At 51.3% G+C, this 26,062-nt stretch overlaps 2 protein-coding genes across 5 annotated transcripts in view; one reads left to right on the top strand and one right to left on the bottom strand.

Annotated features, from left to right (window-relative positions):
- The window catches only part of ASTN2 (astrotactin 2), a 730,659-nt gene that overhangs the window by 68,893 nt on the left and 635,704 nt on the right, over nt 1–26,062 (top strand). The window lies entirely within an intron of this gene.
- On the bottom strand, nt 23,436–25,126 carry LOC142819344 (uncharacterized). Its single transcript, XM_075905684.1, has 2 exons — nt 24,286–25,126; nt 23,436–24,090 (listed from the first exon to the last, which is right to left on the bottom strand). Exons 1-2 carry the CDS (start codon nt 24,833–24,835, stop codon nt 23,531–23,533), a joined length of 1,110 nt encoding a protein of 369 aa, XP_075761799.1. The 5' UTR covers nt 24,836–25,126; the 3' UTR covers nt 23,436–23,530.

The following is a 26,062-nucleotide window of genomic DNA, read 5'->3' as shown; positions in this document are numbered from 1 at the left end:
TTAGAAAATGGAGGGCGGCTGACATTTAAAAGGATGAAAAACTGCTCTCCTGGCAGCTGTTGGAGCTGTGCTTCGGCAGAGGGGGATTTTCTGGAGGAAAAGGAATGAGGCAGCCCCTGGCCCTTGCTTTTGTTTTATACTATGTAAATAAGGAATTGAGCTTATTTACTTTGTGCTGATTTCAGCAGGTTGGTAGGCCTGGTGGCAACAGCGGCAGGTTGGCTTTGGTGGTCCTGCTGTCACCCCGATCTCTTAAGATATGTCTACACTGCACATTGAGCAAAGGCTGTGACTCCAGTTTCAAGTCTCCCTTCCATCTACACACATTGGTCTTAACTCAAGTCAGCAAGCACACTTGACACCTGGGTCCTAGGACTCTGCTCAAGGGATGTGTCAGAGTCCTGGTGTGTCAGATCCAAGCTCTGTCATTGTGTGGATCAAGCCACAGACCCAAGTCAGAAATGTGGGATGATTGTGTTAGCATGGCTGTGAGACCAACAATTGTGCCAAGTGGTGTGGACACTCAAGTGTGGGCTTGGAGACACCAAATGCATAAGCCCCAAAACCTACAGATGGGGCTTGGTGTGCAGTTAGACATACCCATCAGCTACGTCTAGACTACATCCCTTTTTTGTAAAAGGGATGTAAATTAGACACATCGCAATTGCTAATGAAGCGGGGATTTAAATCTCCCCCGCTTCATTAGCATAAAAATGGCTGCCGCTTTTTTTCGGCACGGAGCTTTGCCGGAAAAAAGCGCCAGTCTAGACGCTGATCTTGCGGAAAATAAAGCCTTTTCTGAAAGATCCCTTATCCCTTAGCCATTTTTATGCTAATGAAGCAGGGGAGATTTAAATCCCCGCTTCATTAGCAATTGCGATACGTCTAATTTACATCCCTTTTACGGAAAAGGGATGTAGTCTAGATGTAGGCATCGAGTGAAAGTGATTCAGCCTCTCTTGTCTCCTGGAAGGTCCTGTGGTGTCACGCTGTCGGCATGCCAGGAGGAGGGGCTTGTGAACGTCTGCTGTACCTGCATGCACGTGTCAGTCTAACTAGGATGTGTGTGCTGCCCTTTTCAACGTCCCATGACTCGCACGCTGGGGTTATCTTGCACTGCTGAGTTCTCTTGTGCTGTTGTCTCCGTGGTGCTGTAGCTGGCCTTTCCGAAACAAGGCTTTGATCTGCTCCAGCTGCAGCTGTGAGACCATCTGGTGCAGCTGCACAGGCTGAAGCTAGAGCGGGGGGAATAATAGATATCTTGCCTTGCTGACAATTGTAAGCCATAGAGAAGACGTGTCAGGTTGATTGTTTTGTATTAATTTCAAGCTTTTTGGTTTTACATGTTTTTAATAAGCTTTGAGGATGTATAAAAAAACGTCATTTTGAACCAATAGAACAAAACATTTTATTTGGGGGGGTGTCAGGTTTTTTTGATCCAAGCAATTTTTGGTGAAACTGTCACCAATTCATGAAATATTTTGATGTCATTGAGTCAACATGTATTTGCCTCCCCCCAAAATCATCTAACCAATGTCACCTGACTGGAGCTGAGCCTGGCTGGAGCTGTGTGCTCTTCATATATTTTTTCTCTTAAAGAATGAGGTGTGGGAGAGGCAACAAGCAGAGTTCAAATCATATCTGAAACATTGTAAAGTAGAGCTCCCGAAATAATAGCTAGCTGTGACATAGAGCTTTTTGTCAGTGGGTCTGTGTGACAGGGTAGACTAAGCCCCAGTGTCCCTAGAGGAAGCTGGAGGCCTTGCCACACCCCACCCCACCCCAGTGAGAGGAGCAGAAGAGAGGTCCTCCAGGCAGGATAGAGTGGCTGCCTCCACAGCGGCCAATCAGGGCCCAGCAGAAGTTGTTGGGCTAGGGCCTGGCAGTTCCTCACTGGAGCTAGACCCAGACAGATCTGTGCACTGACTGGAAGAACAGCAGCAGCACCACGGACAGCTCTGAGTGCCAGCTGGGCCTTGGAGTCGATGACCTCTCGAGGTCCCTTCCAGTCCTAGTATTCTATGATTCTATGATTCAGGCCTGGGTCCAGTGACTGAAAACTAGCCACAAGCTGACTACAAGAATTGATAGCACCCTGGGCAGGGTCTATTGAGAACCCAGCCTCAAAACCCTGAGACAGCCAGATGGAGCAGCATCCTGAGGAAGTGGTCCAGGGAACAAGGAAGTAGCAGACAGCAGAGACTTGTAGCAGGCACCTGCTACTCATAGGGTCACTGGGTCGGGACCCAGAGGAGTGGGCAAGCCTGGGTCCCTTCCCAGACCCCCAACAGCCACATCAAGAGGTACAAAGAAGCCTGGTTGCAGGCCACTTACCGACACTTTCTCTGCTACAGACGGCCAGGCAGAGATCTTACACGACACCCCTTGGCTACAAAGGAGCGCTCACAAGAGGGCAGACCCCTTTACAGTCTGGTTGTGTGTTACAGATGCGGGAAAATAGGGTACAAAGAGAGGTGAAGTGACTTGCCCAATGTCACTCAGGAGGACAGTGGCAGAGCCAGGAATAGCTCTCCTAAATTCCAGTTTGGTGCTCTATCCACTAGGCAATTCTGCCTCTCACAACTAGCAAAGAGCACTGCAGCAGCTTTGTAGTCTGAGCTTGAAGCCAGCCCTGACTTCCTGTGAAGCTGTTTCATTTATGTCTCTCAGGGTATGTCTACACTAGCCCCCTAGTTCGAACTAGGGAGGCTAATGTAGGCATTCGAAGTTGCAAATGAAGCCCGGGATTTAAATATCTCGGGCTTTATTTGCATCTTCCTGTCCGGGTGCCATTTTTAAATCCCCTTAGTCCGAACTAACTGCCCACAGCTACACGCGGCAGTCAAACGTTAACTCAAACTCTTACATTCCACGAGGTGTAACAGTTAACTTGGACTAAGGACTTAGTTCAAGTTAACGTTTGACTGCCGCGTGTAACCGCGGGCAGTTAGTTTGGACTAAGGGGATTTAAAAATGGTGCCTGGATGGGAAGATGCAAATAAAGCCCGGGATATTTACATCCCGGGATTCATTTGCAACTTCAAATGCCTACATTAGCCTCCCTAGTTCGAACTAGGGGGCTAGTGTAGACATACTCTCATATGATGCCATACCCTTTGTGAGGGCCTGATGTAATGGATATTAGGCAACAGAAGAGCTCCCTCCCCTGACCCTTCCTGCTGCATGGGGACAGCTTTTTGGTCCTAGATGGGTGTTCTCTGCTCAGTTTTGTGCCTCTCTGCGGAGACTGCTAGCAAAGTACCACCTGAGGACAGGTGCTTTGATATCAGCAGGATCTCCCACCAGCCTCAAAAGGTTAATCGTTCGCAGTGGTTTCTTGGTAAGTTCCAGGCTAAGCTGTATTTAAGCCAGCTGCCTAGAAGAGAGAACCCTTTAATAAACTAGCTCATCAGACCTCAAGTGAGGAGCCAGAGTGGTCTGGTTGATTAAGGCATTGAATTTGGACTCTGGAGTTGTGGGGTTCCACTATAGACTCTGCCACTGACATTCTGGAGGACCTTGGGTAAGTCACTTTCTCCTCTCATCCCTCCTGTCCTGCCTTTTGTCTGTTTAGATTGCAGGCTGTTCACAGCAGGGGCTGTTTCTTGCCATGTGCTCATACAGCCCGGAGCACAATGGGGCTGATAGAGGCCATTGTCATGCAGATGAATAACAGTGGCTGCCTGTTTCCATAAAGCCCTAAAGAAATGAGTATCAAAAGTGGCCTCCTTCTCTGGGCTTCCCAGCAAGCCCTGGCCCCTTCTGTCGAAGGTGCTCTTTTGGGCAGGGCCTGTCTTTATTTTGCACCCTCCATCTCCTTGCACTTCATAAATAATGAGGCAGCAATTACGTGCCCTGGAGCAACTCTGCCTCCTGCTGTTGCACTTGTGCCCGACTCTCCCTCAGTTGGAATTATCTTCAAAGAAACCCAGATGCAAACAGTATCGGCTCAAATTGCTTCAAAGGCGCGTAGTTCTTGGCTTGGGGTCCTTTCCCCGCTCTCGAGTAGCAGCCTGCTGCGTGTGGTGCCCAGTTCTCTCTGCTTTAAGCCACCCATGCCCAACTCTTACTTTTTAAACTGACAGAGCCCCTACCCAGCACCCCCCAGTCCTTCCACAGAGAGACATGCTCATAGTGTGATGCTCCTTATCGTCAGCATCTTTAACTTCTTCTTCTTCTTCTTCTTCTTTTTCCAAACTGCTTCAGGGCCTTCCATTGCCTGTCAGTAATTCACAGCAATAAGCAGTGGAGAGAATAGCAGGGGTTCGTGGGGTGGAGGTAGACTTGGCTCTGACCTGCGTGGGGTACTCTGTAAGGAGCTATAATTGAGACGTATGACGTGTGGGTGGCGGTGGGGGGTATATCGATACAATTTAATGTTCCAATTCGAACCAGTCTGAGGAGATGCCCAGAGGGCACATGTAATCAGAGTGGGGATCTCATTTATGCCTGGGCTCTTCTCTCTCAGGGATCTCTGTAGAAACGGGTTGCAATATCTTGTGCATTGCATACACTCCTCTTAAGGAGCCATCGCAGTCCACGGTTAGTTCGTAATACAATACTGTCATGCCATAATCTAGATGTTTGCCTAGTTGTGTGGCTTAAAAAATCTGTCAAGTGCCAAGTTTCACTTTTTGATTTTTTTTTTTTTTTTGAATTTTAACAATGAGTGGAAAGGCTTTTGCCTAAACTCAGGGCTTGCAAATCGGCATTCCTGGATGGTAAGTTATTTTCTGATTTACAATGAGCTATGGGCAGAGGAGATTTGCTCCCCCACCCCCGTTGGTGGGCCTGCCCCCAAAGGAGGCAATCGCCCTGGGACCCGGAGCTCCCAGCTGCAGTGGTACTGAATGACAGCAGCCAGAGTTCCAGACCCCTATGAATGCATAGCTCTGAAGGGCTCCGTGTGTGTGTGTGTGTGTGTGTGTGCGCGTGCCTCAGGTCCTGTCCCTTCTGGGGCACAGAGCTGCCCCGCACCCACACCTTGCCTAAGGGCCTGTGGACCTTTTGACCCCACTGACTGGGTGGGGGAGGTTGCTGATTGACACTCTTTCCTTTTCCTCCTCAGCCAAATTGTATTGCAGTTGCAGTTAGAGGCCCCAGCAAAGATCTGGGCTCCATTGTGCGGGGGGCTGTTACACAAGACAGTCCTGGGCCCACAGAGCTGCTAATCTTACATAGCCAAGGTAGGCAAAAGGGGGGGAAGTGGAGACCAGAGGGATGTAGTAACTTGCTCTGCCAGTGGCAAAGGGCAGAATAGGACCCATAGTTCTTGAGTCTGGTCCAGGACATTTTTGAATGCACCAACACATAGACAATACTTTTTTTTAGGGGGGAAATGGAAGGAATTTGGGGGGGACTGAAGACCCCAATCACGAAACATGTGCAACGAGTGTTCCCCTTTCCAGCTCGCTGTGCTAACAAGGAAGCAGCAATGCCGGCTGGCCGAGAAACCTGCTGCCGCGCTCAGCTGGCTCTGCAGCACAGTGACTTATTGCTGTGTTGATTGCACGCTCACGGTGTTTGTGTTTTTCTCTTATTTGTTTTGAAGATTTCTGGGGCTGTTCCCCTGAGTTATGGAAACAGACAGGCCTTGGAACAGCTGTGTTGGTGATAATCATGGAGGTTCCATTTAGCTGGCAACAGGCAGTTTCTTTCACTTGCTCACTGAATGGCTGTAATTGCTGGTGAATCTAATTCTCTTTGTTTTCTCCGTAGCATTTACCCATTTTATTACCCTGCCTCAGTGGGGTGGGTTTTGGTTTTGCTGTTTCTTTACTTTCTGAGTCTTCAGTTTTCTTCTCTAGGGACAGGGCTAGAAGGCCAGGCTCTGCCATACGCCAAAAGGAGCCAGTGGAACCGAGCTGGGCTTAGATTTTTGTGAATTTGAGTGTAAATTGACCCCCTCTCCCAAGTGTTTCCAGGGTATGGAATCAGCCTGCAGAAAGCACCGAGGTTCTGACAATGCCATTGGCACAGGAAGTGTGTGTGTGTGGGAGAGAGGGAAGGAAGGAATGGGAAACATGCTGTGCCTCACACCTTCTTTGCAGGAATCCCTCTCTCTGTGCTCTGAGCATGTCAGACGAGAGCTGCTGTTAATGTGCAGTGCGGTGTCGTGGGAGTTAGCCCCTTTGACACTTTCCACCCAAGGGGGAGGAGAGTTGGTTAGCCTGCGACTGACCTGAATGGCCCGTGAGAGTCACAACTGGTGACGGACGTCACCAAGCCCTTGGCAAGGTGGGGGGTGGGCGGCCTTAGGCCTCTGAAAGAGCTGTGGCCTCAGGCCGAAGAGGCAGGACTAGAGGCCGCCAGCCCTCAGCACTGCCCGCACCATGGCATGCCTCCCCATAACCAGCCCTCGGGTGCCCAGACCGCGCCATGTGGGGCTACAGCAACGATTTAAAGGGCCTGGAGCACTGGGCCATTTAAAATTGCCAGGCTCCCGGGCAACTGCCCTGCCCCCGACAGTGGCCCTGGGGGTGTGGCTATTCCCACACAGCTAATGCGGCAGGTCAGTGCGGACACGTGGGTACCGCAGTATCTCACGCTTACTGTGGGGCTTTTTGTCAGGAGGCCTCAAAGAGCCGCATAAAGGAGGCAACTAGCTGTATCCCTGTGCTGATGGATGGGGAAATGGCCCCACAGTGAGGTGAAATAACTTGCCTGGCATCAGCCAGCAGACCATTGGCAGAGCCAGGGACAGAACCTGAGTCTTCTGCCACCACCTCCGTGTGCTTAGTACCATGCAGGAGTGAAGACAGGCTGGTCTCTGCTTCAGAGCAGCTACCTCAGCAGGCCCATTGCTTGAAGCTCCCTGTGGCCCCTGGCTCCCTGACGCCTTGGCTGCCGGTCTGTTGCTGTGCAGGTTCTCTGCCTTTCCCTGCATGCTTTGATGGACACGGGGCACTCCATGCGGTCCAGGAGGGGGTCTGGACCTGCCTGCATTGTGGTCACACATCAGCAGGCCCTATTGTGTGTTTGAATGGAATCCCTTTGTTGAGTGTTTGCCTCTGCTGGCTAATTTCATGCTCTGTGCTCGGAGATCAATGGCTCATTCTTTCCAAGACTTTACTTAAAAGCTTTTGAATGCCTTAAACTAACCACTGTCTGGCCTGTTAATACACATGGAGAGACAAACCCATTTGCCGCCAAATGCTCCAAGCTGGTTTTGCCTTCCTTCCCCATCCCCATCCCCATCCCCACCCCCACCCCCATCCCCATCCCCATCCCCACCCCCATCCCCATCCCCATCCCCATCCCCATCTCACCCCATGTCTTATTTATCAGGGGTTTAACTCTGATCTAGGAAGCACTCTTGGGGTTGAGACAATTGTACCTGCAGAGCTGTGAAGGTTTAAAAATGAGCAGGTGTCCATGTGTGCTCTTGTCAGGGACTGGAGAGCCGTTAGTCTTTGGCATTTGTTTTTGCGCCCCCTCCCCTCCAGTTTGGTTTTGTGTATTGGGTGGTACCCGGCTGTTTTATTTTCCATCTGTTCTTGTGTTATTTGCCTCTCTTTGGGACCAGATTGTGCAGTCGGTGCCGGGGTAGGGGGCTGGCCTATGTCACAAACATGCATTTATGGCAGGTTGACCCTCCCAGGTCCAGCACCCTCAGGACTGGAGTGGTCCTGAACATAGGACTCTGCCAGACCTGGGGAAGTCAGGCATCCCGGCTCTCCCGGGGCTCCCCTCCTGGCCGCTGCTTCAGGAGAATCCAGAGGCCTGACCTCCTCTGGGTCACCTGCCTGGGTCTGCCAGCCCCAGCCCACTCTCAAGGCTTTGCTCCTGGGGCTCTGCTCCCTGTCCCCATGCATGGGGTGGCAGCTGCTGCTCCTGGGGTTCCCCATGGGGGAGGGGACAGGAAGCCTCGGGTGCAGCTGCTGCCATGGGGGACTGGGGTTGGGGAACTCCAGGAGCAGCTGGATAGCAGCTGCTCCCAGGGCGCTCTACCCCTGGGTTCCTGCCCCTCCATCCCAGCTGCTCCCAACCTCTGCAGACAGCGCTCTCTGGACTAGCAACATTTGTGGTCCTGCTGGACCAGGGAGTCCCGGATGAGAGAGGTTCAACTGTATAAGATTCTGAGCAGCTGCATTAAACTCTGCCCTCCCCAGCTCTGCTGCTCTCTGGCAGGTAGAAGGGAAATCCCCAACCTGGGAGCCTCTGCCCATCTCCTCACTGCTTGGTTTACAGAGAGGCAGCAGTGTGAATCCCATACTGGTAGCGGTAAGGAGCCTGAAGGGTTGCCAGACAGGAACAGATCAATGATCCATCTAGTCTGGTATCCTGTGTCTCGGAGGCCAGCGCCTGATCACTCAAAGGCAGATTAAAAATTGTTAGAGGGCCCCTTGCTAGAATGGCGGGTGTCAAATGATCACTAAGCACTTAGGGTATGGCTACACTGCCACCCTAGTTCAAACTAGAGTGGCTAATGTAGGCATTCGAACTTGCAAATGAACCCCGGGATTTAAATATCCTGGGCTTCATTTGCATGTTCCTGGGCGCCGCCATTTTTAAATGCCAGGTAGCTCGAACTACCTGCCCGTGGCTACACGCAGCATGGGCTAGGTAGTTCGAATTAACACTCTTAAGTGTAGCTGCAGGCAGGTAGTTCGAGCTACCAGGCATTTAAAAATGGTGGCGCCCGGGAACATGCAAATGAAGCCTGGGATAGTTAAATCCCAGGCTTCATTTGCAAGTTCGAATGACTATATTAGCCACCCTAGTTCGAACTAAGGTGGCTAGTGTAGCCATGCCCTTAGATATAAACCCCACAGCAGCGCACTGGGAGAGATGAACAACACACTTCTGTACGGCCAAACTGAAGCAGAGACATAAACGCTCCCGCACCTTAAAATGTTTCCACTTACTTTGGGTGTCTCTGTGCTTGGGATATTTGGCCTCTGGAAATCAATCCCAGCGTGTGTCAAATCAAGATGCCTATAATTAGTGGCCACCTCAGAGTTAAAACCAAAGCTAACCAACCAACCAACCCACACACACACACACAAACTGGGGTCTATTTTCATTTAACCGAGTGGTGGGAGAGTAGGATGGAACCCAGGAGGCCTGAGCCAACCTTTCTTGCGCTAACTGCACCTGATAGTATACTAGAATAAGGGACATTTTTTTCCTATTTCCAGCTGCTGGGATCATCCAGTGCCCTGAAGCATGAAAATAAACAACTCTTACTTATATAAGAATCAGCTCTGCAATTACATTAGCTGGGATAAAACATTTAAGTGTCTAATGCTTTTTTATAGGATGTGTGGGAGTAACTCATGTCTCTTCTTTCCTCTCCCTTTCCTAATCAGCCAGACCAGCCTCTTGATCTTCCTTGTGTGCACAAAGGACAAAGAACACTAAGTCTATTTCTGTAGCTTTACCACAGACTTGGCCTGGTATGTAACAGCCCTGGCTCCCTGCAAGTCGCTGTGGGCAGGGAAAGAGTTTAGTTTGTCAGAAGCCGCATCACTTCCCCCACTGGCCTATTTTACAGCTTGGCCTTAAAACCCAGGGGTTTTAGAAACTTGCTGGGCACCTACTAGCATAAGGCCAGTTTCAAAGGCGAGCCCATCGCTCACCCTCAAGGTCCAGGGATGACTTTCCAGTGTCTTCTCCCCACCCCACCCCTGCACTTTCCTTCAGCATCTAGGAACCAGGAAGGTGCAGGGTCTTGTACTAAGGTGGGACCTGTGCAGTGCTCGCTCTCCAGTGTCTGATAAAATCGGAAGCCCTTTCACGCCATGTCTTGGAAAGGAAACGAGTTGCTTCTCCAGAGCCTCCGGACTAGCGGGCTGTGCCTGTGTCTGAGTCATCCCCAGCTTCCCTATCCTAGCCATGATGGTTGTGTGATTCCTCCCACACCTGGGCCATAACACCCAGCATAGCCTTCCCCTGCTCAGCTCGTGGCTGGCCAGACGGGGGGAGGGTGGGGAGGAGGTGGTGGGCCAGGCTGCTGCATGAGAAAGCCTTGAACTGAAGCACCGTAGCTTGTGTGTAGGCTCAGGAAAATGACACCACTTCAGTTTGCATTTGGAAAGTTTCCTTCTTGGCCATGATGCCTAGCACTTTCCCATTGACCGCTTGTGTTACTGCACAATCTGACTGGTTTTGCACAATCCTCAAACTATTGGACTGGCACAAACCATGTGTGAGGCAAATGAAGATTAGTGCTATTAAAACAATTAAGACTCTCTCTCTGCCTAGAATGGCAAGTTCTTGTGGGGGCTTCTGGGCATGATTCTCCCTTTCCTCTTTTGGGAGCTCTCCACAACTGTCCCTGGGCTACAGTGATTTGTAAAAGCTTCTGCTAGCCTGTTCAGATACCCGACGGTAACACTGCCAGGGTGCATCTAGACTGGCAAGATTTTGCGCAAAAGCGGCCGCCTGTCTACACTGGCTGCGAGTATTTGCGCAAGAACACTGACTTTGTACTGTACAAAATCTGTGGTTTTTGCACAAATACTCCGATGCTCCCGCTCAGGGATAAGCCCTCTTGCTCAAGTATTCTTGCACAAGAGGGCCAGTGTAGACAGCCAAGTTAATTTCATGCGCAAGAAAGCCCAATGGCTAAAATGTCCATCAGAGCTTTCTTGCGCAAGAGAGCGTCTACACTGGCACGGATGCTTTTGCGCAAAAGCACATCTTTGGCGCAAAGGCACATGCCAGTGTAGACGTTCTCTTACGCAAATACTTTTAACAGAAAAACTTTTCTGTTAAAAGTATTTGCGCAAAATCATGCCAGTCTAGACGCAGCCCCAGAGGGTGATTGTCAGTCCTCCAGTTTATCTGACTGCCTTGAGCATGTTAAAACTGTTGCTGTTCTGTATCACTTACATCAGGGGTGGGAACCTAAGACCTGCGGGCCGGATGCAGGCCCCGGCTTGCCTGGATCCAGCCCCTGAGGCTTGGGGCTCTCTCCCAGCTCTGAGGGTTTTGTTTGCTCCAGTGCCCCCCCCTCTGTCATCCTCCCTGCAGGGCGGGAGAACACAGCCTGGACTTCCCTAGGGTTTGGTGTGTGAGGGGAATGTGGTGAATGTTTTACTCTTTCTCAGAGGGCCATGTCAGAGAGGGTTTGGTTTTTTGTTGCTTCTCACTCCCCTGACTGATTTTTCTGTGGGTCAGCGGTCCCCAACCCAAAAAGGTTTCCCACCCCTGCATCCTCATCCAGCAGATGGCTCCTCCCCCTCTTTTTCACCCCTAGAATTAGCATACACTTTGTTTTTAAGTCTGATAGTTAATCACAGCAGCTAATCTTGTGATGCGACCTCAGAGCGCCTGTCGAACGTGTGCGTATGCACATACCTAATTTATCCTGACCTGCCAGGTAATGAGTTTTGTCTGAATGTTAAACAATGAAGTCCTTGAATGCATTGACTCGAAAAATAAACTGCTTAATAGGCAGAACGCTAGGGAGCTTCACTCCCAGGCTGGAGCCATTATAGTGCTTCCGCACTTTGGCACTTCTCGCCATTAACCGCTCACTTTGCCACAGTCCCGGAGAAAGTCTAATTGATGCCCACAGACAGAGGAGGCGCAGCGGGCATGGTCCATGCAGTGCCACACCATTAGAATGCAGAGTCACCATTCATAAGAAGCATGGGAAAGGCTATTCCAGTTGTCATAAAGGTAGTAACTCCTGTTAGTGACTGGAAATCGCCTGTGAGCGCTGGCATTTGTCCCGCGAGAGTTCAGTGGTGGTGAAAGGCGTGAGACTAAGGGGCCACAGGACGGAATACAGAAGGGCAACGGCCCTACCTCTGGGCCTCATCTGAATCAGAGAGAATCATTCTAGACACGAGCAGGAAGCTGAGTCTGAATGACCCAGGAAGTCCTTGGCCTCTGACGCCCACCATGGAGAACTGGACTGAGGCTGGAATTTGTTTCTCCTCATCCATCAAATGAGGGTTTGTAGCCACTACCAACACTGCTCAGACTGAGAGTCAGAGGTGTATCTTCCCCACATTTCTTCCAAACCTCTTGCCAAAATGAGGGCATGTTCACATGCAATCTTCATAAGACGAGTGCCCCTCTCTTCTCACTTGCTTTGATCAGCAGGGAAATGATTAACAGTATAGTTATTTCAATGCTTGTCATTACGTTAGAACTAGCATCCTATGCAGGTCACTGGGGCAGTTGTCAGCTGTGGGCTACTGTTTCATGCTGTCTGTAGATAGCAGGCAGATACTGCAATATTTGTTATGCGTGGCTCACCTTTTGAAAGTTTTCTTCACAACCAGAGGGGCTAGAGGGGGAAATGAGCCACACACATTTAATTGCAAGGGAAAGCAAGAGTCTGAAGCATGAAATTCAGCCATCAGGGAAGAGTATTGAGTCACCATAGGGCAGCCTATTCTCCATCTAGGGCTTGATGTGAATCAGTGACTTTGAGGAGAAAAGTCCCATATCAGACTACCCTGAGCAATCAACTTACTTGTATTTCCCACTGATCTTATTACCTTTTCTGCACTGCGGATTGGGCACAGTTTTGTTTTTCTCTTACACTAATCTCTATGCACCTTATTGAGTGGTAGTAACAATAGATGGACTAATTAGACTGACCATTCCTGGAAGATAGTTTCTTTTGGAGAGGGTGAGAAAAGTTCTTACAGCGGAAAGACCTGGTTTGTTTCGATTGAAAAAGGGCTTTAAAAGAAAAAGAAAAAAACCCCACCAACCTGTCAGGACCACAGGGCCTCAGACAGGGAGCCTCAGGGCCTGGTTCACCCCATCACATGCCCAGAGTGGCCAGCATGTGTGTCTACTGATGGTGCACATCCACACGTGCCTCCGTGCACATTAGGAATGTTAGATTTTGTGTAATTGAATAATCATGTAACCGCATGAAATCTTAGTGGTTACACAACTATTGCAGAGTACCTGGGGATGAGGCCAGCAGCCAGTGCTCTCCCTGCCTCGCTCCTGGGGAGCTCCCTGGCACCCCATGCTGCTGTCTCTGATACAGAGGCAGCAGCGCAGAGTGGTAGGTGGGAGACAGTCTGAGGGGAGCCAGTATAAAAAACAGCTTTCTGCTCAGACTGGCTGCCTGCTTCCCTGGCAGCTGCCTCTGATACAGGCTATGTCTAGACTGCAGGCTTCTTTCAAAAGAGGCTCTTTCGAAAGCATCTTTCGAAAGAGCCTCTTTCGAAAGATCGCGTCTAGACTGCAGGCGGATCTTTCGAAAGAGAAATCCGCTTTTTCGAAAGAGAGCACGCAGCGAGTCTGGATGCTCTCTTTCGAAGACGGCCTCTTTACATTGAAGAACGCCTTCTTTCGAAAGAGGAACTTTCGAAAGAAGGCGTTCTTCCTCGTAAATTGAGGTTTACCGCCATCGAAAGAAAAGCCGCATTCTTTCGAAATAATTTCGAAAGAACGCGGCTTGAGTCTGGACGCAGGGGAAGTTCTTTCGAAAAAAGGCTACTTTTTTCGAAAGAATCCCTGAGTCTGGACACGGCCACAGAGGCGGCAGCGTGGGGTGGCAACAGCCCCTGTCCATGAGGGTGAGCCCAGACCACCACGGACAGAAGCCCCACTGCCCACCCTACGCTGCTGCCTGCGATAGAGACAGCAGTGTGGGAGGGGGCAGGAGGCACTGCAGAGGTGGTGCTGGGGGGAACCAGCTTTTAAGCCAGCTTCCCCCAGCACAGGCTCCTATCTCCCTCCCTCTCCCCATCTGTAGAAGGCAGCAAGTGGGGGAGGAGGGCAGGCAGTTCCAGGGGAGCCAATATGCTGGCTTGAAAGCTGGCTTCTAGCACATAATGGCTCTAGTCTACCCCTTTCAGCATCCATGCTACTCCTCTCTGACAGAGGCAGCAGCACGGGGGTGGGGGAGGGGAAGGCTGGCAGATCCAATGCTTGTGGGGAGCCTCCTGAAATCCAGATCCCCACTGGCACTGGCTCCTGCTCCTCCCCCCCCCCCCCCCCCCCGGCCTTGAAACAGAGGCAGCAAGGGAGGGAATGCTTTTAGTTTACAAGATTAACAGATAAACCTAGGCTTATTGGTTAATTGTGTAGTCGTCTACACAGTGACATCCCTACTGCACATAAAATGTATTCCACACATGAACAGAAAAAAAAGAGGAAGCACTGGCACCAACAGTTGGGGTCAGGTTTTCAAAAAGAGCTCAGCATCCAGTGTTTTGAGCTGTTCTGTAAAATCTTTGGGACTAAAATACTTCTAATTACATAAACAAATTACCTTCCTCTTGCGGATGAATATGATTCGAGCTACTAGTTTTGCATGTTGGTTATACCATACTACAAAACCAGCCTTATACCTGCAGTCCCAAAGGACTATAAACATGTATGGCTTGGCTTTCATATTTTTTTATCTACCATTACAATATTAAAAACATGTAGTAAACACATGAGGTACACCTGAATTTCATTCATGTTGGGAGTGAAGTGCTGGGGCTGATGGTAAAATCTGAGGCAGAAGTTGGGTAGTATCCAGCTTTTGCCCTTATCCCAGTATCTTCTTGTCACTGCTCTGAAAAACCAGGTGCTTAAGTTACCAGTTATTTCTCAGGTTCAAGAGTGATTCATTTACTTCTAGAGCTAACATTTTGTTTTTGTTCTGCTTTAGAATGAATCCAAAACCTTTTCAATGTTTTTATGAACCAGTTTCAGTTTGGAAATTTCAGGCTTTGGGTTTGGGTCACTTCAGACCAGAAAGTCCACCCTAGACAGATTTCAGGAACTTCCTATAAAAAACATTACTACCATTGATAACTACTCTGGGAAACGTTTTGAGCTTCAGGCTAAAATACGTTTTGTCTAAAATGTTTGAAGAAGCTCTACTGATTTCCCTCATTCTGCCATGCTAGGGAGAAATGGTTCATGTCAGTTTCCCCTTGCTTCAGCTCTCATTAATTATTTCAGGTGTCCTCTTCAGTTCAGTATGCAGCTGTCAATTTAAAACCTCCATTCTAAACCCTGCAAAATCCTCAAGACTTGGAACGAAAAGCAACCAACAAACAACCTTGAGATGACTTTGCACATCCATAGAAATTAAAATTAACTGGACTGATTTGACTGGCCTGCGGGGAAGAAGGAATAAAAAAATCTGACAAATGAGTGAGGAAAGTTTTTCTGTCCCAGGTGAACCAAACATTAGCATATGTATCACTGATAAATGTTCTAATTCAGGGGTCTGGAAATTGTCATGTTATCAGAAAACAATCTTGGGATGTGTTTTGGGGACAGTTTCAACATGAACATCTAAAGTAAAAGAACAGGTGACACTAGAAGGCAGGATTTTCGTCATGAGAGCAGGACGCTGGGGGGCAGTACTCCTGGATTGTTTTTTGCTCTGACTCACTTGGTGATCTTGGGTAAGTTAAGTCTTCATGTACCTCATAATACCCATATTGTGATTATTCTATTTGCATTCCATCAATGCCTAAATGCTTTATTTTGCAAGGCACCATACAGAATTTTTGCCACAAAGTGCTTGAAGACTAAAGCTACGTCTAAACTACATCCCTCTTTCGAAAGAGGGATGTAAATTAGGCAGATCAAAAATACAAATGAAGTGGGGATTTAAATATCCCAGGGTTCATTTGCATAATCGCATCACAGCGTTGTTTCGAAAAACAATATTTTGAAAGTGAAACCGTTGTCTAGATGCGGTTTTTTCAACTCCTCCTCCCCTTTTTCAAAAGATCCTGTACTCTTCAAAAATGAGGAGTACAGAATCTTTTGAAAGACAGTACTGGGTCCTGCCATGAGGACCATAGAGTCCTAGTATTCTATGATTCAATGTAGTTTAGACATTACATAAGTGGAGGAGACACAAGGTGGAAGAGTACAGTTGGGGAGGAGAGGTGCAGAAAGGTTGTCCAAAGTCATACAGGGAATGTGGCAGAGTTTAGATTTGAACCCAGATCCCGAGTCCCATGCTAATACCCCATCCACAAGACCACTGCTGTTTAGGCAGGTAAGTACGGGTTGGAAGGCACTTCAGCTCATAGGATGAAAGACTGATTAAGGGCAAAGGATTATCGTTCTTGGTAGAGCCAAGATTTACGTTTAGGAGCAATCAGATTTCCAGAGTCACCGTGTGCTTCTATAATGTCACTCTAATGGCACCAGCAGCTGCTTCTCTCAAGCACCCCCCTTAGTTGATGCTTTCTTTCGGGGGCTCTTCAGTGACTGATCCCTCCAGCAGAGTCTCACACACAGTCTGAACAGAACAAACCCGTTCCAGAGCGCACAGTCTCTACTTTCTTCCAGCCTGGGGGTGGGGGAACTGTACCCCTAGGGCTCTCTTGCTGGTCACGCTGTCTTCCTGAACCCTTCTCTGGACTCAGTCCTTATTCAGTGCCAGCAGCCAGCCAGGATATCTTCTTAGCTTCTTTGGTCTCTGCTCCAGGGAGCTGTCCATGGTCCTGCTGCTCTTTTAGCCTGCCAGAAGGATTTCTCTTCTACTTCTCTTTGGGATGGGGTGTGACCTCCAGTTGGAGGCCTCTGGGCCTACTCAATCCTGTCACAGTCTCCATCTTGTCCCTTTCCTAACGGGATTGGCCTGTTGGGCTGCTATCATATTTCTGGTTAGCCCTTGAGTTTAGCAAGGACGATGCTTGGCTTTCACCTCTTGGGAGGTAACTCAAGACCAATGAAGAGAAGACAATTGATCACCAAATGCACTGTTTCTGCTAACCTGGCATTGTGGCACAGTGTCTAACTCCTCCATAACCTTAAGGGGAAGCGTCTGGATGGCAGAACATGGAGCAATGGTCTGAACTTTCAGTGGGGGAGCTCTAGGTTGGATATTAGGAAGAACTATTTCAATAGGAGGGTGGGGAAGTACTGGGATGGGTTCCCTAGGGACATAGTGGAATCTCCATCCCTAGAAGTTTTTAAGTCTCGGCTCGACAAAGCCCTGGCTGGGATGATTTAGTTGGGATTGGTCCTGCTTTGGGCAGGGGGCAGGACTCAATGACTCCTGGGGTCTCTTCCAGCCCTAGGATTCTATTACACGGTGCAAATGCAGCATTGGAGCACTCAGTGCTTCTGTGTGCCTATTGAAGGGATGTTGGAGTTTGCACCGATGCCTAGGGACGTTAGTGCCTGTCTGGTTGGTTACCTGACAGCTTGTCGTGCCATTTGCTGACTTCCTCTCCTTTGCCAAATGAATTGGCAGTTCATCTTCTGTTTTGTGTGGTCTGACAGCCCTGGCCAAGCACAGAGTGTGTCAGGGCTCCTTGTACGTGGATTTTCCCAAGTGCCCCAGCACTTTGTGCTAGGGATGAGGGGATTCTCTTTCTCTTGGGATTGCCCCCACGTGTTCAGGGTGGAGGGCTGGTTTTTGGTTCTGGACTAAGCCACCTGGCTCTGAACTGAGACCACCAGCCTGTTTCATGTAGGCTACCAAATGGTCTTTGGATGATGGTGATGATGTCTCTTGTTTTGTGGCTGTATCGTCCAGGCTCTCAGCCCAGCGCAGGGATGTGGCCATTCTCCCCACCCCAAAGTCCTTTTGCTCCGGTCTCCAAGGCTGCTTAACTCTGTCTCGTGTATTGCCTTTAAGGTTGGGCAGCAGCATTACCTCGAGAAGGAAGCATTTTAGAGCCCTGTAACCCCTGCTAGTCTGTCCTCATCTTTACCATGGTCATTAGGGTGAGATTGATGAGACTTTCTTAATTAAGTGGCATCACACAAAGAGCAGGAAGGGGTCCTCTGTGTAGGGCCAGTGATATTTTCCTGAGAATGGAGAGCAGCTAGCTCTCTGGAGCGATCCATCCCAGCCCACAGAACAGAGCTGTGGCTGCAGATGTTGCGCTATCAGTGTCTGTTGGAGGCTCACCGGGAGGGGAAGCGATGTGCGGAAGCATTCCTGAACCAAAATGCTGTAGCCTTGGTATCGTATTAATGGGAGCACATGACACTGATTAGCAAAATAGCATCCAGGCTCAAGCACAATGTTCTCGTACTTTTTTCCCTCTATGTGCAGAATACATTTTGTTACGTGCACCAGGGTAACGCGTGGATGCGCGTCACCAGTAGAGACAGAAAATCCTAGATATAATATATAAATATATATATATCTGTAAAGTTACACATAGGGATAATTACTCCTGCTAGTACAGAACTCGCTGCCCAAAGAATTACATTTAAGGGTAAAAGAGAAATAAAAATGACGAAATGCATAGACCAGTCAAAAAACTAAAATCGCACAGAATATATGTGCATTGCAGACAGTACCAAGAAGTAACAATAATACAAGATGTGTTGGGAGGTGAGTGTGGGAGACACACGCACACACAGACTGTGTGTGTGAGGCACAGATTGTGCATGCTGGCTGCTAGGGAATATTCGAACAGCTGCTGTGCACGGTCTCTTTAAGGCATTCACTGAAAGCTCTCCTGATCCCTGTGTCTCCTCTCCACTGTGCTTGGAGATGGGGTATGGGTGAGGGGGGCATCAGCACTCTCTCTCCCTCACCTTGATTTGCACTGCCACAAGAGGGTCCTGGGAGCAGTTGCAGGAGCAATAAAGACCACAAAGCTGACGAGTGTGCGGGCACCTGAACACACACTGCTGGATGTACGTGGCTCTGCTGATCAAGTACATGGCACTTGACTTGCTCCTGGGTGGCCACATGACTACGCAGCTTGGAGGGAACATAGCTGGAGTGCCAGAGGTGTCCGCCGCCTGAGGCTTCCGTGGCCTCCCGCTGGCGTGATGGTACTTGACTCTCCTGAAAACCAGGCCATTCCTCTCCACTAGCCCTTTTGTGGAGGGCAGCGTGAGGAAATCCAGAGGAAACAGTCCCCTGATTGCGGCCATTGCTAGAATACAGCCCATCATGGGCTGTAATTCAGCATGGCTTTTTCTGCTAAGAGATGAAGCTGGGCTTCTCTAGCTTTATAGGCCAACTGATCCCTGTACCACACATGGGTAGAGAAGAGTTTTGCTGTGGCAGAGGTAAGAACTAGGTTGCTGGTTCTAATCCTGCCCAGGTCATAATGACCTTCATGCTTCACAGCTTCCACTGTTGTCTGGAAAGGGCTGGGAACGATTCTTTCCACACCTGGCCCTGGCTTGATGACTAGTGAGTGTTACAGTGACTTAGTTTTATTTCCAGGGGGCTTAAATCCAGCATACCTCAGCTCTACTATAAAAGCATTCCTTCTCTGGCAGGTATTTGCTGATTCCAGTCGACAGGTGTTCACCACACAAGTTTCCCCGCCGTTGGCACTAAGAGTCTGATTCTGCTGCAGTCAGAAGTATGACAGACACTCAAGAACTTCCAAATGCCGAGGGACAAAAGGGATCTCTGGGTCTGACATATGCCTTCTGGCTGACCAAAAAAGTTACCTGGGGTCTCAGAGGAAGGTGGGTGTGTCACTGGCCATCAGTATCATTGTGAAACGGGCACCCAGATGTCGTGTAAGCCGTTTGTGTGTGAACACATACTGAAAAATAGGAGAACCTCGGAACTATAAAGACCTCGGGAATGGAGGTTGGTTGTATCTCTGAAATGTTCATAGCTCTGAACAAAATACCATGGTTGTTCTTTGAAAAGTGTATAATGAACTTTGAGTTAATTGAACTTTGAAACTTCACTGTGCAGAGTAACAATGCAAGCCCTAACCAGACCAGTACTTGCAGAATTTGGGAGGCGTGGGGCAGTGGCATGTGACCCCTTATTCCCCCCAGTCTCTCTCCTCTGTTTGGGGGGGGGGGGCAGTGCCTCCGTGCTCTCTCCCTATACTATACCGCTATGTGGTGTTGACTGATCAGTTCATAACTCTGGTTTCATATCTCTGAGGTTCTACTGTGTTTTTCAAGTCTGTGTCAAGGTACTGAACTTCAGCAAAGGTGGCAATCAAGTTCCATCAGACAAGAAGTGTTTATCCATCTCTCCTTACATGTAAGTGAGCATTTGCTTGCTCACAGTGGGCTTCCTGTCATCAATCTGGAATGAATGCCAATGAAGAGCTGTCAGGAATTCAGGAAGAGAAATACCGCAGGGGAAGGAACTGTTTCTTGAGGTACACTTCAGAGGCTTGCTCGACTACATTGCAGGGCTAGAGAAGGCACCTGGGCAGCCTTCACAGTAAACCAGGGTCTTAGCCAGGCTTAGCTGAAAAAACTGAAGAGAACTTTGGGTGAAAGAAGTTGCTTTAGACAAGACACTAACTTTTTAGTTAAATGGATCGGAGACAATTTTGTTCCAGACCATGGAGAAAGCTACAAGAGAATAGACTGTTCTAGATTTAATTTTGAAAAGTAGGGAGGAACTGGTTGACAATTTAGAAGTGGAGGGGAGCTTGGGAGAAAATGATTGTGAAATGATAACAAAATACAGGACTATGTAGCACTTTAAAGACTAACAAGATGGTTTATTAGATTATGAGCTTTCGTGGGCCAGACCCACTTCCTCAGATCAAATAGTGGAATATTTTCTTCCACTATTTGATCTGAGGAAGTGGGTCTGGCCCACGAAAGCTCATCATCTAATAAACCATCTTGTTAGTCTTTAAAGTGCTGCATAGTCCTGTATTTTGTTTCAGCTACACCAGACTAACACGGCTACATTTCTATCACTATTCTGTGAAATGATAGAATGCATGATTCTAAGGCATGGTAGGAAGCATAAAAGCAAAATTAAAACAATGGATTTCAAGAAGGCAGACTTGAGCAAACTGAAGGAAAGACCCTATGGGAAGTATATTTAAGGTGAAAAACAGTTGAAGACAGTTGGCAGGTTTTTGGGGAGACATCATTAAGAGCACAAGAGGAAACTATTCCACTGCATCAGAAAAACAGGCTTTATGGCAAGAGACCACCCTGGCTTAACAAGGAGATTTCAAATGACCTAAAAGTCACAAAAAGATTGCTACAAAAAGTGGAAACTAGGTCAAGTTACAAAGATGAATTAAACAAATAACACATGTATTTAGGGACAAAATTAGAAAAGCTGAGGCAGAAGATGAGCTCAAATTAGCTAGACATAAAGGGTAACAAAACATTCTACAAGTACATTGGAAGCAGGAGGGAAACAAGCAACTGGTAGGATCGCTACTCAGTGTGTGTGTGGGAATAACAACAGAAAGTATGGAAGTGGCAGAAGCTTAGTAACTCCTTTCTTCAGTTTTCACCAAGAAGACTGCTGGTGATTGGATGTCTGACTGTAAATACTAGTGAACGTGAGAGAGAAGCAGAAGCTAAAATAAGAAAAGAACATGTTACAAATCACTTGGACAAATTCATGTCTTCAAGACCTCAGGGCCTGATTCAATGCATCTGTACAATCCCTAGTCCTGCCATGAGTGTGGGGGATTGGACTAGATAACTTGTCGAGGTCCCTTCCAGTTCGAGGAGTCTATGAAAATTCACCATCAAGAAAGCTTGTGGCTATTTTCTTTTGTATGTAACCGTTTGCTGCCGATTGTCTCCCTCAGGGTACGTCTACACTACAGCGCTAGTTCGAACTAACTTAGTTCGAATTAGTTAATTCGAACTAAGCTAGTTCGAACTAGCGCATCTAGAACTAAAAACTAGTTCGAACTAGCGTTTTGCTAGTTCGAACTAGCGCGTCCACACTGATTGGACGCAGGGGGGCATTTAAGGGCAGCTGAAACCGGTTCTGGCAGGGCATCAGGTCAGCAGTTGCTTTGTGTGGCTGCTGTCTGAGGCTATCTGAGGCTCGTGCTTAAAGGGACCCCCCCTGGACAGCCGGTTCTCAGCTTTTCCTGCTTGCTTGCCAACCTCGCCGAGGGACAGCAAAGCGTCGGTCTCTGTGCCCGTCTGTGTCGGTGCTTCCCTTCGGGGGGGACCACCGCAGGTGGCAACATGGAGCCACGGCTCGCCCTGCACCTTCTGGTGCACGTTCTGGACTTGCTGCTGCAAGCCTGCCAGCAATGGCTCGAGGCTGCCTGGCACCACCTGGGGAACGTCAGCCCCCTGCCTCTCCGCCTGGCCGCCCTGGGGGCCGTGGAGGAGCCGCGGCGGCGCCCTGGCACCGGCGTGCCCCGCCGCATCTGGCGTCTGGACACCAGCAGCGACTGGTGGGACCGCATCGTCCTGGAGCGCTGGGACGACCGACAGTGGACCCAGAACTTTAGGATGAGGAGGGACACCTTCCTGGAGCTCTGCGAGTGGCTCGCCCCTGCCCTGCAAAGAAGGGACACTCGCATGAGGCCCGCCATCCCCCTCCAGAAGCGGGTGGCCATCGCCCTCTGGAAGCTCTCCACGCCGGACAGCTACCGATCCGTCGGGAACCAGTTCGGCGTGGGGAGATCCACTGTCGGAGCAGTGCTCATGCAGGTACGGCGCTCGTCGGCCACCGAGCCGGGGGGCAGGGGGGCTGCGAGGAGGGGATGGGCCGCCCCAGGGACAAAGGGGGGGGCGGGAGGAGGCGAAAGCGCCCCGCACCGGAGGGGTCGGGCTGTCCCGGCCGTACTACACGCCGCCAGGGGGGTTGCTTCCGGGAGTGGGGCGCGGGGCACTGCCAGGGCACGCACGCTCCCAGCCACCCGGGCGCCCCACTGATTGACGCTTTGCTGTGTCTCTCTCCGCAGGTGGTCAAGGCCATCAACCGGGTGCTGCTCCGCAGGGTGGTCCGCCTCGCCGACCCGGATGCCGTCATCCGGGGATTCGGCGCCCTCGGCTTCCCCAACTGCGGGGGGGCCATCGACGGGACGCACATCCCCATCCGTGCCCCGGAACACCAGGCGTCCCGGTACGTGAACCGCAAGGGGTACTTCTCCGTCATCCTGCAGGCCGTATGTGACCACCGGGGACAGTTGACGGACATAAATGTGGGCTGGTCCGGCAAAGCACACGACGCCCGGGTGTACCGGAACTCCTCCGTGTGCCAGCGGCTGCAGGACGGGACCTTCTTCCCCGACCGCCACATCAGGGTCGGGGACGTGGACATGCCCGTCTGCCTGGTGGGGGATGCCGCCTACCCACTGCAGCCCTGGCTCATGAAGCCCTACACGGGACACCTCAATCCCTCCCGCCAGGCCTTCAATAACAGGCTGAGCAGGGCCCGCATCGTGGTGGAGGGGGCCTTCGGGCGACTGAAAGCCCGCTTTCGATGCCTCCTCACCCGTCTGGACCTGGCCGAGCACAACATCCCTCCCGTGGTGGCGGCATGTTGTGTGCTCCACAATTTGTGTGAGCGGAAGGGGGAGGCTTTCTTGCCAGCCTGGATGGCTGAGGCTGACCGCATGGCTGGACACTACGGTCAGCCCCGCACCGCCGCCGTCCGGGAAGCCCAGCGGGGGGCCATCCGGATCCGGGAAGCCCTGCGGGAGAGCTTCCTGGTGGAGGAGGAGGAGGACTGACCTCTCCCTGCATGCCCCACCGGGGCCTTCTTCCACCCTACCCCCCCCTTCCCCTTTCCCCTCCCTAGCTACTGTACAATAAAGAAACCTGTTTTTCCAACAAAAACGTCTGTTTATTTCACAGAACTGGGGTGGGGGAGGGAGGAATGAAGGTGGGAGAAGGGAGGGGGAAACCTGGGACGAGGGAGCTGGGAGGGGAGGGGAGGGAAGGGAGGAAGGGAAAGGAAAGCTCAGGGGTGGGAGTCTGGGTGCCTCTCCCGTCTCGCCACACTGCGGGTCCGGGGGCGTCGGTGGGGAATGGTTGTGGAGGGGGGGGCAGAGAGGACAGGGGGTGTGGAGGAAGCAGGAGCGGAAGCAGGAGGAGCAGGAGGAGCAGGAGGAGCAAGAGGGGGAGCAGGGGGAGCAAGAGGGGGAGCAAGAGGGGGAGCAGGAGGAGCAAGAGGGGGAGCAAGAGGGGGAGCAGGAGGAGCAAGAGGGGGAGCAAGAGGGGGAGCAGGGGGAGCAAGAGGGGGAGCAAGAGGGGGAGCAGGGGGAGGAGGAAATGGAAAGCGGTCTAGCAGGCTCTGGAGGTGGCCTCGCAGGGCACGGCCCTGCTCCTCCAGGGCCTCCAGACTCCTCTGGCGCAGCCTGAGGTCCTCCTGGACCCAGTGGTCCTGGAGACGGAGCTGTCGGTCCAGGAACCGGAGATGCCGCCTCTGGTAGTCCTCCTGGTTCCTGGCTGTCCTGCTTGCCCGGGCGCGGGCGGCTGCTGCAGGCGGTGTGGTGCGCCCTGCAGTCCCCGGTGCTGCAGCTGTGGTGCAAGAAGACCAGCGGTCAATTACCCCAGGGGCCCAGGTGTGTGAAACCCAGCTCCCCTCTGCAAGGCCAGGGCCCCTGCAGGATCCCCAGCTGCTGCTCCGTGGTGGGCAAGGCCCAGGCGCACGGTCCCGGGGCTCCCTCTCGCCCCAGCCCCCCGTACACATAAGGGGAACACGAGGGTACTCACAGGTGGACGCCTCCCCGGCCTCTGATGATGCAGGCGAGCGGCTCTGTGGGGTGCCTCGGGGGTCCCGGGTCCTGGGAAGGCTGGCAGCAGGCTCCTGGCTCTCAGAGCCCTCTTGCTCCTCCTCGGTGTCCAGGAGCGGTCCCTCTGCCCCGGGGTCAATCACGTCCCGGGGGGCAGGGACGGCATGAGGCCCCAGGATGCGGTCCAGGGCATGGAAGTGGGGGCAGGCCTCCGGGTCAGCCCCTGGCAGGCAGGCCCGGGAGTAGGACTGCCGCAAGTCTTTAATCTTGCAGCGCACCTGCTCCCGGCTGCGCTGGTGGCCCCTGGCGGCCAGGCTGGCAGCCATGCGTCCATAGACGGCCGCGTTCCGGTGGCTAGTGCGGAGATCGTGGACATTTGAGGCTTCCCCCCAAACCTCGATGAGGTCCACGATCTCCGCACTTGACCAGGCGGGCGCCCGCCTTGTGCGCCCCCGGGCAGGCTCCCGGGAGCCGCCAGGCTGGTCGTGGGGAGCAGTGGAGGGCTGGGAGCCCTCGGATGGCTGGCTCATGGTGTGGCAGGTGCAGGCTGTGCAGGCACGGGTGCTGGCAGCCTTGCAACTGGCACAAAGTGAGTAGCCAGCCCGTGGCCCTTTAAGGGCTCCGGGGCCGGGAGGGGGGCAATAGAGTTTCCCTGGTGTTGGCCAGAGTGGCCACCAGGGAAACCTGGGAAGCCTTAGCCTCCCACTAGTTCGAACTAAAGGGCTACACAGCCCTTAGTTCGAACTAGCTAGTTCGAACTAGGCGTTAGTCCTCGTAAAATGAGGTTTACCTAGTTCGAACTAAGCGCTCCGTTAGTTCGAATTAAGTTCGAACTAACGGAGCGCTAGTGTAGCGCATAGGAAAGTTAGTTCGAACTAACGTCCGTTAGTTCGAACTAACTTTCTAGTGTAGACATACCCTCACTCTCACTTGAATGTGTTCTCTGATCAGAAACTTCTTCTAAGTGTCCACTGTAGAGATACCGATGCGCTGTGGTGTTGAGCAAAGAGCTGCTCCTGGGTAACTCCTCCTTGGGGAATAGCAGGCCTGGGAGTGTTCAGTGGCTAAATGGCTGGGCACAGCTAGGAACGCCCAGGAAGCTAGTGTGCTCCTATTGCTGTGTTCAGTCCGTGCAGCCCCAGCTGCTGTTGATCAGCAAGCTAGCTTACACTGTGTGTACTACAGTCGCACCTCTAGCTGTAGTGTACACACGCCCTGTGTGGCATGGTGAGTGAATGTCTCTGCCAAGAGCTCAAGGGCTGACAGATCCATGGAGGTGCAACTGCCCTTTCACCTTGTCAGATGTCCCTGCAACACCAGGTTTAATGCCCATTGCTGGAGCAGCATGGGTGGGCACAGCCCATTGACATCATCCCAGCTAAGGATCTGGCTGTGTGCATCCAGTGTGCCAGTTCCTCAATAGCCTCCTGAGATCAGTCCCCTTGCTGGGCACAAACGGACTCCAGCGCCACTTGCAGGGAGCATGAGAGGGTGCCCGCGAGGAAGTGGTGACTAGTGAGCTTTGCCGCAGCAGCTGCTGGGTGCTGCCCATCTTGCTGGGATACTTTTGTATCTGACCAACCTGCCCAGGTGGGGGTGGAGCTGTACTGCAGACAGAGCTGCAGTGTGCTGCTCCTGCCCGTGCACCAACACGCTGCAGTCTCAAGGGCTGCCAAGCCGACCCTTCCCCCGTTGGCACGAACATAAATAAATACAAGGAGAGACGGCAGGCGGAGCTGGAATCATTTGCTCTGTTG

This window comes from Pelodiscus sinensis, chromosome 22 (assembly GCF_049634645.1).
Source record: "Pelodiscus sinensis isolate JC-2024 chromosome 22, ASM4963464v1, whole genome shotgun sequence".
Classification (NCBI taxonomy): Eukaryota; Metazoa; Chordata; order Testudines; family Trionychidae; genus Pelodiscus; species Pelodiscus sinensis.
The sequence above is the reverse complement of the archived record's forward strand: the minus strand, read 5'-3'. Positions and strand labels throughout refer to the sequence as shown.